The following is a 14,921-nucleotide window of genomic DNA, read 5'->3' on the forward strand; positions in this document are numbered from 1 at the left end:
TTCACCTTTTCCCCACTGCATTGTGTAATTTACTGAGTTTTTCTTAAACATCAGTCGAATGCATGGGTTTCGTATCGATAATGTCTCTATTTAAGACCATAAGTAACCGAAGCAAACAGAATTAGATCGAGAGGGTTAGCAGAGGACAGGGAGATCATTATTGAAAATCAAAGGCAACAAAAACTAGTCGAACCGTTCAAAAAATCAAAACTAATGAAAGAACGCAATCGCATGCGTCGTTCAATATTATTCATTAAACTAAATAGGCTTTCTAGGCCATGTCAGTTTTTCCACGCATAAAATGGTTTTATCCACGTTGAATTCATCAGCTCCAACAACGATCGAGACTTGACGGCATGAAGCTTTATTTCTAATTAAAGTAAGTAAAATTAGATAAGAGTGTACAATTTCTTTTCCATTACAAACACTTGAATACAATACTTTTAATAACTAAATTGTGAATGAGAGAGATTTTTGTCGTTCTCTTTGTTCTTAACGCATGTTATTGGCATGCTGTTTCCATTTCCTTCTCCTTCAGGGGTGAAGTTTTTAAATCCATCTTCTCTATTTTTTCTTGGCAATGAATAAGCCAAGCAACTCATCTTTCGGATTCCACTAGTCTTCAAGTATATGATAATTCTATTCCTTTTGGTTAATAACTCAGGTGAATCATTACATGTTATAGAATCATCGCAGAAGTCGAATTCAATAACTTCGAATTCAAAAACTTCCAATACATTCAATAATACAAGGCACATGTTCAATAGTAGAGCGTCAAGTAACTTTGTTTCACAGATACTGTTATATTTTGTCGTCTGAATCTTGCTTACTGTTAGTTCATTATCAATTTATTTTTATTATATATTCCCCGCCGTTCATTACTTGTTGGTCCTCAATTTTTCTTGTCCGTGCAATCGTAATTCAAGTCTCCAGTATTTCAAATCTTGTTTTTGCGTACTCTGTAATACACCTACGATTTGTTTTATCAGTGGCACGGATTTATTTTTTTTTACCATAATACAATTAAATACAACTTACTTAACCTGAATGCAACCTAATATGTCGAGAGCACCATTGCGGGCGTGAACAGTCGTATACGGGTTAAAATATAATTAGCAGGTTTTGCTATTGAAAAATGTATTGGATATTTATTGAGTAAAATCCTTTGGTATCATGTTCATAAAGGTAGGATAATTTACAATATCTATTTCCTAGAATCAAAAGTAAAACTTAATGCATTAAATATAATTAGAGCTGGTTGAGTTAACATGTACCTTAATACAGAAATATAATTTCAAATGATTCTTATTTCAAATTTATGTATTCTACATTTTAAACAGAGACTTTGAAGAAAAATACAGCGGTTGACGATGATAGTTGATGAACTTTCACTTGTTTTTAGTATTTTCAGTTGTTCTATTTAAGTTAAATAGTTTTCGCCAGCAGGCGTGTTAGAATTTTGATTTCTTCATTGTTTTCTGGACAAATACCAAGCCAAGTGTTTTTCTGTCTCTGACCCGATAACTTGTAATCAGTAAAGATGAATTGCCAGAGTTTCGGCCATCGGGTGGCTGAGACGCCATGACTGATCTGTTTTAACCCCTCTCCCTCCCTCCCCACTGCCCCCCCCATCGTATTTTCTGTCCGCACCCAAGGAGGAGCAGAACCGAAACGCCGCCGCTCATCTTGCCTGCCTCAGCCGGAGGTGCATCATGGGAAGGTGGGGACGCGGGGGGACGATGCACGGATCAGTCGTACCAGCCCAGTCAGGGTTCCCCCACCACCTCTCCCATCCCTCCTGCCCCCTCCGATTCCGCCCCCGTCCGCCTCCGACGTCGCAAGGACCAAAAAGGACAGCAGCAGTCCTCCAGGGTCAATGCCGGTGAGTGTTGCTCTCTCTCTCTCCTCCCCCTGAACTCGATTCATCATTTTAACGAAACGAGAGTCCTCTGAAGAGCAATGCTAGCCTCTCCGGAGATCCAACTCTCAAATCAATTTGCAGCCACACAATCGCTCCAGCCTTTGATGTGTGTACGGGCGCTTATATTCGAGTCATGCTTAGGGCAAACTATCATCATCTCACTGTCATCCACATGTACCAATTGATCGCTCTCCGACCCCGAGATGGAGGAATGGATATCCAACTTGGTCTCTAGAGCTCTCATTTGTAGGTTTAATTACATAACGCCCTATAAATTAATGTTATTTAAATAGTTATAGGGAAAGAGAACGTTTATACTTTGGTTGAAAGATAATTGATAACATTTTAATGCGTGAAAACTCCTGCAAAAATATTTTTTGTTCTAAAAAAATCCTTATTCGTCCCAATATACCCCACACACGCTACTAAATGTCACGATGTGAATCTTTTTCGCGCTAAAATAACTTTATTGTGCAATTAAGTTTAAATGCGATATCATTACTGTGCCATATTCAGCTTCTCTAAACCGAGTGATAAAGTCAATTTGAATAAATTCGTAAAGAGAGTATATTGTAAGAGATGGAGTCCGTTAGTTTTCTTGAATCTGATCTCTTTCCCTTGAATTATCAAGTGTATGCGAGATATGTATATGTCAGCATAATTTACAACAGATGCTAAATCTTCTGTCCCCTTCCTGAATCCCACATGTAACCTCCATTTTTTAAATTTTTTTTCTTGTGATAAATTAAAAAAATAAATAATATTAATGCAATAAATTATTTAGGCATGTCCATTGTCAGCATCAAAATATAATTTCACGCAGTCGTAGGGGCAACAAATAGAGATGCTGAATTTTTGTATTGAGTCGTTTTCTAATCATTGATTTAAAAAGAGTAAAAAAAACAGGTCATTGTGCCAATAATTGTGATTAAAATAATTTTTTTATGTCAGGACTACATTTGGAATTATGTTGCAATTGAAAATGAATTTCCGTGCGATATCATGTCTGTATGATCTTTACGTACATAAAAAGTGATAAATAACGAAAACATCACTATTTCATATCAGTATGGCCGTATTGGAATCGTGGACTAAATCGGTTGATAAGGTAAAAATAGAGTACCGTGCAATTCTCTCACTCGTAAACCGAATGGCACGTTCAGACATAGGCACCCCAGATGCGTGCTAGGGCGCCCAAAAAGTCAATATTTTTATGCATCAATAGATAAGATGGGAACCGCGTTATTTTGCCCATAATACAAATAGCCTTCACTCCACTCCCTTTCCGGGGAAGGCGAAGTGGAAAGGTTTGGTTCTAGATTTTTTCTCCAAGCTTATTGCCTTTTTATAGATTTCATCCATATTGCCTAATCATTGCATACTTCTTTCGCCTCTGTCAGAGTACTCACGTGGATGTAATGTTCTTGAAGTCTTAATTTTTTTCTTGAAAAAATAATGCGATCGATTTTCGTTAGGAAGCCCTTAATTTAATCGCCTGCCTAACTTGTTAATTGGGATTCTCAAAATCCCAAAGCACCTCAATGGTAGCGTGCCGTTGCGTTGCCCCTTTACATTTCCACAGTTTATTTTCTCACGCGTGTGCGTTTCGTGGTACGATACCATTAAGCAGAAAGGGTTCCCAGCCACTCAGTGATCACCTTCAAGGATGGCTAGTAGAAAGAGCGGCTCTTAAACGCCCTAGAGAAGCTCCTCCTACCAACCTACCAATCCCGCTAAATAACTTATCAGGCTTGTCATATTAGTTAGGAAAAATTTCGGATTTTTGTCTTTTTTAAATATCTGTAATATTCACATCACAATAAAATCACTGAGAAGATATTACACGTTCCATTAATTAACGGATATATTGAATACTATTTCCACAGTTTCAAATTTCGGTATAAATAAATAACCACCACGAGCCTACCTTACTGTTTGAAGTAGATTTGAAAATGGCAGGAATAGGCCGTTGAATTTGCTATATCTATTGGCAGTGAATTGTATTAGCAGTGGACGGAAAATGCTATCGAGTACTGCCAATCTGATGAATATTTTTGGCATCAAACTGCAGTACCACTATTCAGTGACACGTGTATCTCGCTAAAGAATATTTCAATTTAATAATTTAAAAATTCAGAAAATGTTCATTTAAATATATTTCAAAATAATAATCGTGAAAATGCCCAATTGACCACGCATATACTCGTACGTATATAGATAATATCGTCAAAAAATATATGTTTAAAAAAATCCACCTTCATCAGACCCGTTTGTTTAGATTTGCTGAAATTCAACAAAGTCCCACTATTGCCGGAAACATGGCCACCCTACTTTTTGTTTGCCAATTGCCCATTTTAACGCCCTTTGTTCTTCTCCTGTGCGTCCGCCGCCCTCAGAACGTGAGAGCGTCCTCAAGAGATTCCGGAAGAGCCTCTCCCTCCGCTTCCACAAGAAGAGCGGTGGGGGCAAGGAGGAGGGGGAGCTGGACACGGAGGAGGGGGAGACGGAGGACGATGAGGAGGAGGAGGAGGTGGAAGAGGAGGACACTCTGGGTGGGGAGGGAGAGGAGGAGACGACGAGGAGGGTCGCAGCCAACGAGGACGACGGCGTCGGGGTGGATTCCTTGCGGAGGGCCGGCGAGGGTGACGTGGTGGACAGGGGGCGCATGGTTGGGGTCATCCACAACGGTGGCGGCGAGTATACCATCGAGTCGGAAAAGGACCCGGAGCAAGTGTTCAGGTATGCAGGGCCGGGGAAGCACCACCACTTCAGTCCACCACTGACCGTATGCAACGTCCCACACATGTTTTTGGTTTCTATCAAACCTCCCACACTCTTCAGCGACGTACTCGATTTCAAATTTTGAATCCTCCTTCTTATTCTCAGACTGGACTGGACTCTCTCAATGTTTTCCCATTCTGATCAATCCCCTATCGTCATCTGAGCCTAACATTCCTTATTGTTAAACATTCTTTTTACCTTGCATTTTTCATCATTTTAATTCTCTTCCGTCTCTGCGCAAGACATCCCAACTAATATCCCTTCCTCTTCCTTATCATCTTAAACATTTAGCTTCCTCCCTTCTCGTATTCTTCTCAATAAATCCCTCATTTCTTTCTCTGTCGTTCGTTTTTCTTTCTCTATTATCCTCCATTGTGAAATTCATAAATTTACAAATACTTTTATCATTTCTGCCTTATCGTGCATGTTTTCATATCCTTACAAAACACTCAAAAATCCTCTTCCTCAAATAGATTGGAATCCTTTTAGCAGTTAGCGATTCTTTCACCTTCTCAAACGCCTTCTTTCCCATTGATATTTTGCTTCTAATTTTTTTAATAGAGCTCCCATTACACGTAAGCAGGCTACCAAGACATTAAAAAGTATTTAACTTCTCCATCATCAACTTCCCTTCAACGTTGAACTGGCAAAGGCTTTTTGAATCCCCTCAATAACACATATTTTAGCGTCACATTGTAAAGAGCATCCACTTATTTATTACTTTTGCAAAGTTTTAACAGGACTGAATAAACTGAAACAGACACGAAATAAAATTACTAAAAACACAGTAAAATTTTTACTAAGGCACTATCCTGTAAGTGAATCCACTTTAAGTTTGGTGATACAGACATGATAAGAAATTAAGTGCCACAGCCTTAGAAAATTATCCTTGCACATTGAGGGAAAGAGACCAACCTACTACTCCATGTAGAGCTGCCTTTAAGTAACCATAGTGTAATAGTGCATAATTTTGGCGTTTTAAGGTGCCAATGCTTCTCTCTCCCAGTCAGTCATGTCAAGAAATTCGTCAAGAAATAGTTAAATAGTTATGCACAAGTTTGATTCAGGATTAACGTAAGAGTCCATTTCTTTTCCAAAAGAGCTGAACAGACTGAAACTTTTATAAGGATAAAGGACACCCGTGTACTCTACTAACCTTAATGATACCATGCAGTAAGCATACGAAACTTTGAGATTAAATCGCAGGGACAGAGCAGGCCTGGCACTAAACTTTGATTTCATTCTTCCACAATGCGCAATGTTATAAAATCAAATTCTAATACGCGAGCATAGGCGTTCCAGATGTGAGGGTGCTGAATAGGTTTTTTTTCATATGCCCTCTTATGAACTGTTGTCTTTTTCATAATCACAATGCTTAGAGCTGGAATTGCAACATTCGCAAACCTTAATGGTGGTATGTAGGAAGCACTTGCATTCTGACGAAGTTTTAAAATTTTGGTGAGAATCCTAAAAAAATATGGAACGGATGGATGATTCCATATTGTTTACTGCGTAAAATATTTAATGCCGAATATATAGACATCACATTTAAAAATTAAAATATATATCAATTTTTTCTGGCGTGTGATTTAGGTGCTTAAGATTTTCACTTGTATTTTATAGCCGTTAACATTTTATTTACATTCTGTATTCAGTTTGGAAGCTATTTGTGATTTGGATATACTTGCTTTCTCTTTCAATGTGGAAAACTCGATGTTTTTCCAATGTCCACCTCTCTAAGAGTAACGAAAAGTTATGTTTGGATTGAAGGAAATATTTATTAGCCATGCCAAACCATAATCTTAAGCATAAAAACGTTCGAATAAACTCTGTGATTACGAGATTGTGACCATTGAATATAGTTCATAACTAAATCATTTAAAAATGCAACAAAAGGCAGTAAAATTAATCCATATAAAGCTTAGAAATAATATTTGTGACTGTGTAAAAACAAATATAGTAGCTACTCGGGACGTAACCGTATTTCCCGCATCGGCCATGGCTTGAACTATGAGCGTTATCTCGTGGAGAATTCTCAAACTACAACCCCTCGACTCAAAAAATGAATGCCGTTATTCATACCGCGAAAACATGGAGCAACCAGAAGAAAGTAAAACGACGTTTTGTCGTTGTACACCAAGGTCCCTGCCTCGTTTAACCAGCCGAAAATTAACTCATTGGCCGAGAAAAAAAATGATAAGGCATTTTTATAGTTTTTAATTGGGTTTTGTAAATCATATAAGTAGAACGTAGTTATTTACGTCAATTCGCTTTGTTTACCCTTCTGCACGCGTGATCCCTAGATTTGGACCCTTGGTGTGGAGATCCAGTAAAGAGCGGAATAAGAAAGGAAAAAAGGCAGCCCGGAAAGCCAAATGCAATAGTGGAGACAGTGGCATACAAATTGAGGTAAGAATCTTATCTTGGAATCTTCATTTCTATAATTAGGATGTTGTTCCTAATTAACCAAACCATTAATCATATAGATGTTTTCATTGCTCGGTATCCAGCTCTTCTATGATGTACAACGTGTTGCAAATGATAACCTAATTCCAAATTTCAATTGGTTTGAGCTGCATATGAGACGTGTCGAATAAGTGTAACTTGCGTTATCAATATGTTATCATATTTTAAGTTTTTGAGAAATTGGGCACTTGTTTGAAAAATAGTAAATTATCGTTAAGCCCTATTCTAGTCTCGTAATTGAATTCATTGTATATTTCTGAACTAAAGATGAATGATTTAAGCCCCTCAGTTTTCTTAATATATTTGTTTTCTTGTTGAGATATTTTCATTTGATCTTGCAAAAATCTCTCGATGTAAATGTGTGCATTACTGTTTATTAACATTCGTGACATTTTTTCGCCTTAAAGATTGGCCATGGCTCAGCTGGTGGAAGCATAACTGGTGTAAGTACCATCGAGGGATGTCTGGGATCTGAGGATATTGAAGTTGGAGACGAAGGTGAAGATGATGTCCATGAAGAAGAAAGGAAAGGGGAGGAGAGTTCAAATGAATCTCGAGACTCCGACCATCAAGGGGAGGAAGAAGATGAGGTGGAAAGTCCTCCAACGGTAATTTGCTACTCCGTAAATTAAGTATTTTTTGACATACAAGTATGTAGACTGTTATGACCCAAGCATTGTAGCGTTTTATAAATTTTTCTCTAGTGTAATTAATGTAAATTAATACTTTTTGCATTTTATTAAGCCTATAAAGCATGTTCATAAATAATATGCTGTTATGTTCTTAAATAAATAATATGCCTGTTAGATGGAATCTTCAAGCAGGGAATTTATTTTATAGTAAAGTGTCTGATGAACCTTAGTTGTGATGTTTTCTTCAATTCAAGGTGAAGCGAAGAGTTCGTGAGAATGGAACTGCACCTGATAATAGACCTCGTTCGGATCACCTAAATCAAGCTATGCTTGAGAGGTTCAAGGTATGATTTTAATTAATTTTACTCATTCGTTTAGTGTATTAGGAAGTGCATGAGTAGAAAATGCTTAGAATTGCATGTCAGTTTTTGTGTGTGTTAAGTTGTAGTCTTGATAGCATTGTGTGAAAATATCTGCAATGTTTAAGTTTTCTGTTATTCCTCTAATTTGGCTTCAGTAATTCACTTGCACCTACCGCAACACAAGGCTGTATTGATATCCGGAAGATCTGTCATTAGGTTGATGTTTCTTTCAGTCTGATGAGGCAATTCAATTGGGAAATGAGTCATTTTCATTATTCACTGTTTTATTGTAGTATTGAATTTTATTGTCATTTTTGCAAGAGAAGGTGGCACATGTATGTCTTTAACATGTGTACACAAGTTAGCCTAATATTTTGAATTGATTCATTGTTTTTTTTGTGCTTTTTTGCACATTGTCATTTAATCGTGAGTTGAAACCATTATATCTGTTCATTCTTTTTCAAAAACAATCAGTAATTCTGTCAGGATCAGTACTCGTTTTTCTATTGAAGGAGTCAAATTCAAAAGATCAGTTATCTAACATTTAGGAATTTCATATCCTGAATGGCATCCCAATGATTTTCTGAAACAAGAATTCAAAAATATTATGTGTGTAATTTTATGGAATTTCATGTTGAAATATGCAACATGTACCAATGTGAAGAATGTTCCGGGAGATAATTATAATTCTGAGATTTAGACGTTTTAAAACGGACAATTGTATTGTACTGTGGGAAAGTATAGATAAGTAATCAATACATGAGTCTTTGTCAATATCAAATTTTTTTATCATAATACACAAAAGTTGGGTCGCGGTAGTCCAGGGGGTAGAGTGTTGGATTGCTGACTGGAGGGTCCCGGGTTTGATTCCCAGGCAACTCTCTGGGCACCTGCAGCTCCACCCAATCCATGTGATTTTTCAGGTACCAGATCTTTCTGGGAAACCATTACCGGCACAGGGAAAGGAACTGGCAAAAACCCTGATGTGTGAATTTCACATGCCGTCATGCTTAGTATTGGGTGAACTCTACCATTACCTACCAAATCGACCTTCGGATTTATTACTGTGTTTGTGGTTTTTAATATGAGAAAACAGATGATGTAGATGAAGTCTGTCAATTGTGTACTCTCCGTGAAGCAACCATATGGATATTTGGTATGCATAATCTATTCAAATGTGTAGATTTTAATATTGTCTTTTCAAGACTAAAAATGTTTACCACAATTATCGTCATGAAGGTTGGTTTTATATTTGAAGGGAGAGCACACCCAATACTAATCCCAACAGCATGTGAAATCCGCACATCAGGGTGGGTGGGGGGAGGGGGTGTTCCTTTCCCTTTGTCACCTGTGGTTTCCCAGGAAGATCCAATACATGAAAAATAACACATTTGGGTAAAGCTTAGGGTGGTCAAAGGCTTCCCCAGGAATTAAACCTGGGTCAGTAGCCAAATGCTTCACCCAATGGGCACACATCCCCTTTATACCGTTAAATCGAATAATATGTAAATTAATTAAAATGTAATATGGATTAAAATTAATTAAATGTACTGATAAATTAAATATCATTGTAGTTTTGATGCTGAGGTGAAAATTCTAACTTTAAAAAGAAATCGGTCAAATTTGTTGATATTAAAGTACATAAAGCATAATATATTATCTCTCTAAATTATTGACTTAAAAATCCATGATGAGTTTCCAAATTCAAACGTATCACTTGCAGTACTCCCTCGAAGATAAGTGCTCATGATCACTAAATAACTTGGTATTTTTTCACAAAAAACTTAATTAAAAACAAAATTATGCTACTACTGTATTAAATGAGTTTGTAATTTTCCACAGACTTTATTTTATGGTACAGCGTGTTTCACCAACTTGTGGCATCATCAGGTACAAGTTACACTCAAAGCTGTTGAATATATACCCTTCAGACAGAGGAGAGGGAGGAAGTTGAAGGTAGGGGGGTGTGAAATTGGGACTTCGAAGTCTGTGGTCATGGCTTTTTCTGTTTAAGGAAGAAGAGGCGGTGGTGCCTTGCTTATGACTAAGCATTGGGTCTGGTCCAGGTTTATGTGGGGGGGTGGCCACATAGAACCGATGGATTTGCTTACCTTCGAGGAGAGGGGTGGCTGTGTAGGGTTGGGGGATTTTTCGGAAGTGAAAGGAAGTGGTCGAGGAAAGATAAAACAGAAAAACAGTGGTGTCTTGGTTGTGACGTTGCATAAGGTCTTGTCATGGCGTAGATGCAACTGAGTATGTTGAGCCACGTGATTTGTTTAGCCTCAAGGTCAGGAAAGGAGAGGGGAAGGATGGGCATATAATTGCTCATTACAAAGTATTGTATTGGGGTCTGCCAAGTGCCTTCGAATCTTGATTAGCTGGAGATTGCCCTTTTTTAATCCTTTAGGGAGGATATGTAGCATTACTAGGATAAAATTGCTATTATTTTTACAATTTAAGAGGTGTTTAGTGAAGAGGGAAGTAGGGTTTTGCTCTTTATGACACCTGGCATGTTCTCTCTGTAAGATAAAGTTGGTGGAAAATTACAAACTCATTAAATATGCGCATCAAACAATTCCACAAAGTGAAGCCTAAAAGGTTAAAGTATACTACTACCAGTTTCATGTCTGACGATGTCGTCTATGTGTCGAAACTGGTAGTAGTGTAATCAAGGTTTTTTTGTGTGGAAAAATGCTAAGTTTATTTATTCAATGATCATGAATTTCCACAAAGTAGAGCCTCAAAACCATCGAATTCATGTTTGAGCTATTTTCAGTACAATTGATGTACTCACTGAATAAACCTTATGGTATTGATTTATTTGACAGTGTATACTTTTTCGAGACTCTTTTTTGTATAGGTATTTTCATTTAACTTCATTTGAAGCACCATATGTATAACGTAAGAAAATACCCAAAATTTCTAGGAGTAGTGTTACCTATCTTCTTCAATTCTTTACTGAATTAGCTGCTCAATAAAGCATACACTAATGAAAATTCTTCTTTGACTCTATACTCACAATTATTTTGTGGCTCCTGTTCTATAACCTTTCTGTAGAGTTTTGGGGGAGATATTTAACCTCCTCTGGACAGGTATGTCACCAATATGTATGTGGGTTATTCAAATGTTTTAATAAGATAATCCAGTCACATCATTGGATTTTATTCATTTGTGCTCAGATAAAAGTGTCTTTTCACTTTGATGACTTTGTAAAAACCCCTTTCTTTTCTCGCAGACTGTACCTACTGCCAAAATACTTTATTTATCTAACTATTTATGTCATGTAATGTACCTTATCACCTCGGGGATTTCCTGGGTTAAGCTCATAGCTCATGATAAGGAGGCAGGAAGTTGTCAGTACAGGAAGTGATGTCATGCATTTCCAGTTTCTGAGATTCAAACATTTATTCATTCACCATTGGGGAAGACTGCTTAAAATGGATAATATCATTTTTGTTCCGTGTGTTGTGATAAATTTTCAGGGTAAGAATTTTTAACTTTTGTTGCATTGAATGTGATTTTAATGCATATGTTGATGTGGCTCATTTTGGTTGCTCTTGGCATATGTCAGTGTTGTTCAGTGTGATCAACTGTTACATTCCAATGTGTAATGAAAGAAAGCTGTAATAAGTTATGCCCTGGTTGGTTATCATTACAAAATTTACTCTAAGCATGTTATTCTCTGTTTTTGTTCATACAGTGATGTTACTTGCACAGTTTGTGTCAATTATGCAATATTTCATTACTTAAAGTGTAGGTTTCCTTACAAAATTTCATTAGTGTACTAGTGCAGGCTAATTTGGTCTTAAAGTGATATACCATGTATTTGTGTGCTCCAAGTTCAGTTAGTTCCATGCATCGTAAATCATTCAGCGATACAGAAGGAATTAAGGATTTTATCATTTATTTGAAATCATGTTAAGATCAATTTTTGTAGTTGTTCCAAATAATGTAATTTCTTCAGATCTGCACAAATGCATTATGAGTTTGACAATATTGAAAACATTTTATTGATTTGCACGTTGTATGCATCGATGCATTTTTTCAGTTTTCATCTAACTTTATAAACAATTCAGACATTTGAGGCCTACATTTGTTTGCCGATGCTCTTAATCCACTTACTACTTGTGTTTAATGATAGTTGTTTTGTTGTTAGTGTTCATGATCCTTTGATTAGGATAAAATATAGTGAGTACCGATTATTTGAATTGTGATCATCAGATTTTGTTTATGAAAAGCTATACTTATGTTGTTCTTTGGAAATACTTGATAAACATACCTCATATTCATATCTCTTCTTCAATATGTCTTGAACCAGGGTCGCTTATAATGCTAAGGATTAATTGCTGCACTTTCAGCATTGAGGTGATTTACGTTGCTGACCAATCATGTGCATATCATTATTTACTTAAATTTGTAGATAATTGACTTTTGGTTTTGCATCTTGCATATTGATTATAAAGCTCTAAATATGCAAATTATTAATGCTCTGACTTGAGGGATAATGAGTGTTTGAACTTTGAAAATTTATACGATTCGTGGCACAACTACCCCACAAAATGATGGAATTTCAAGTAAGCAGCCTGGAATTTAGTCCATGGTTGGTTTTTTATGCATGGCAGAATTTTCCATCCATTCAATTTTTTTGCATTTTAAATGTGAAAAAATATAGTCATAAAATTAAAACACTTATGAACCAGTTGATCTTGGATTGACTTTCATATTTTTAAAAATATCTCATCATAACATGCTCAGATAATTAAAAGGTATACATTAAAAAATAGATTTCTGTTGTTAAGGTGTGGAAATTGTTGACTTGAAAATATCATGCATCATTCATGGTTGTCACTTCGGACCCAAAACAAAACGTAATACTACCTTGATCAAAAAGTTCCCGGAATTTATTCAGAAAATTAAAAATACAAGTTTATTCATCTAAATCTATATTGTCCCCTTCAAAGTAATCCCCATCGACTGCAACACACTTATGCCAGCGCTTGATCCAATCCTCGAAACATTTTTTATATTCGGTTTTCGGTATGTCCATCAGTGCTTCCTGCGATTTTTCCATTACTTCCTCTCGGCTGCTAAAAACGCGTTCCCCGTAATGGTTTTTTAACTCGATTGAACAGAAAGAAGTCACAGGGAGCCAAATCAGGTGAATTCGGTGGCTGTTGGATGGTATTTGTTGCATTTTTCGTCAAAAAATTACGAATAATGATAGCACTGTGCGACGGTGCGTTATCATGGTGCAAAATCCACGAGTTTTCTGCCCACATTTCGTGTCTCTTTCGGCGAATTGCTTCACGCAAACGTCTCATAACGCCCAAATAATACTCTTTGTTTACTGTCTGGCCTTCTGGCAAAAATTCATGATGCACTACACCGTTGTAATCCATGAAAACCGTCAGCATTGCCTTCTTTTTTGACTGAAAACGACGTGGTTTTTTTGGTCTCGGCTCATTTGGTGAACGCCATTCACTTGCCTGATGTCTGGATTGCGTGTCGTACTCATAAACCCACGTCTCGTCTCCAGTAATGATCCTTTTGATGAATGTGGGATCGGATTCAGCCTCGCAAATCATGTCTTTTGCGACGTCAACACGGTCTCTTTTTTGCATGAAATTGAGGTCTTTTGGCACCAACTTTGCTGCTACACGACGGAAACCCAAATCATTAACCACAATGTCTTGGGCGGATCCATAGGCAATGTTCAAGTCCTCCGCTATTTCTCTGATGGTTAATTTGCGGTTATTGACCAACATTTCTTTTACTTTATCAATTTTTTCACCGACTTTCGATGTCGATGGTCTGCCACTGCGTTCATCATCTTCGATTGACTCACGACCACTTCTGAACCGCTCGGGCCACTGGTAAACGACCGTTTTTTTTAGAGAATCGTTGCCGAAACACTTTTCCAACATTTCCAACGTCCGTGCGCCACTAAATCCGTTTTTTACGCAAAATTTAATACAAGTTCGTTGTTGCAAATTTAAATCCATTTCTGCAATTGTAAAAAATCGCCAACACACACAGAGATAGATGTACTCTTGGCTACGTAACTTTTGCAAATGTCAAGTTATGACACTAAGATTTAAAGGGAATATCAACAACAGATGTACCAATTTAACAAAAAAAACAGAACTCAAATCGGAACGATGGGAGCGCCACACGGTGGTTATTCCGGGAACTTTTTGATCAAGGTAGTATATGAGCGCACATGTGAAGGATTTTTTTTCTACATTCATAGTTGAAAATCCACTGCAAATAATTCATAATGTTGCCTAATTGTACACGCAAATAGACAACTGAAGATCAGTTAAGTGAGAGGCATTTTTTGTTGAACCTTCAGATGTTAATGGATGTGTTCCGTGAAATTTCAGGTTGACTTGCAGAACAGGAACAGTGCCAAGCAGAACGTGAGGCGGACAAGGTCTGATCTTGGGGGAGGTGGCGTAGCTAGTGGTAGTGGCCGCTCTGCACCCAATGCGTACCGAAGGCAACTTTCCTCTCCGGCCCCTCTCAAAGTCAGGCCAAGACCACCAGCCCACTCCCCAGGGGTTCACCCCACCCCACCTCCCCCAACAGTGCCTCCCTTATGCCTGTGGGGCCCAGCACCACCACAGCCACCCACGACCAGGGCTCCAAACAGACCTCCAGGTGCATCCATCGGATTTGGAATGAGAAGGTAGGTTATTGCATTGTTTTATATTTCCTTTGTCAAAGGTTGTCATCCATTGTTGTTTTCAGTGCATCATC

General features: G+C 37.5%; 1 protein-coding gene across 1 annotated transcript in view; it reads left to right on the forward strand.

Moving 5' to 3' along the window:
• LOC139696554 (mucin-19-like) overlaps nt 1-14,921 on the forward strand; it is a 299,370-nt gene that overhangs the window by 283,306 nt on the left and 1,143 nt on the right. Inside the window, exon 5 of the mRNA XM_071595358.1 lies at nt 14,546-14,850. Within this exon, the coding sequence (XP_071451459.1) occupies nt 14,546-14,850 (305 nt within the window). The remainder of the gene's footprint in view (nt 1-14,545; nt 14,851-14,921) is intronic.

Source organism: Hetaerina americana, unplaced genomic scaffold (genome assembly GCF_022747635.1).
Source record: "Hetaerina americana unplaced genomic scaffold, ioHetAmer1.1.p SCAF_7, whole genome shotgun sequence".
Taxonomy (NCBI): Eukaryota; Metazoa; Arthropoda; class Insecta; order Odonata; family Calopterygidae; genus Hetaerina; species Hetaerina americana.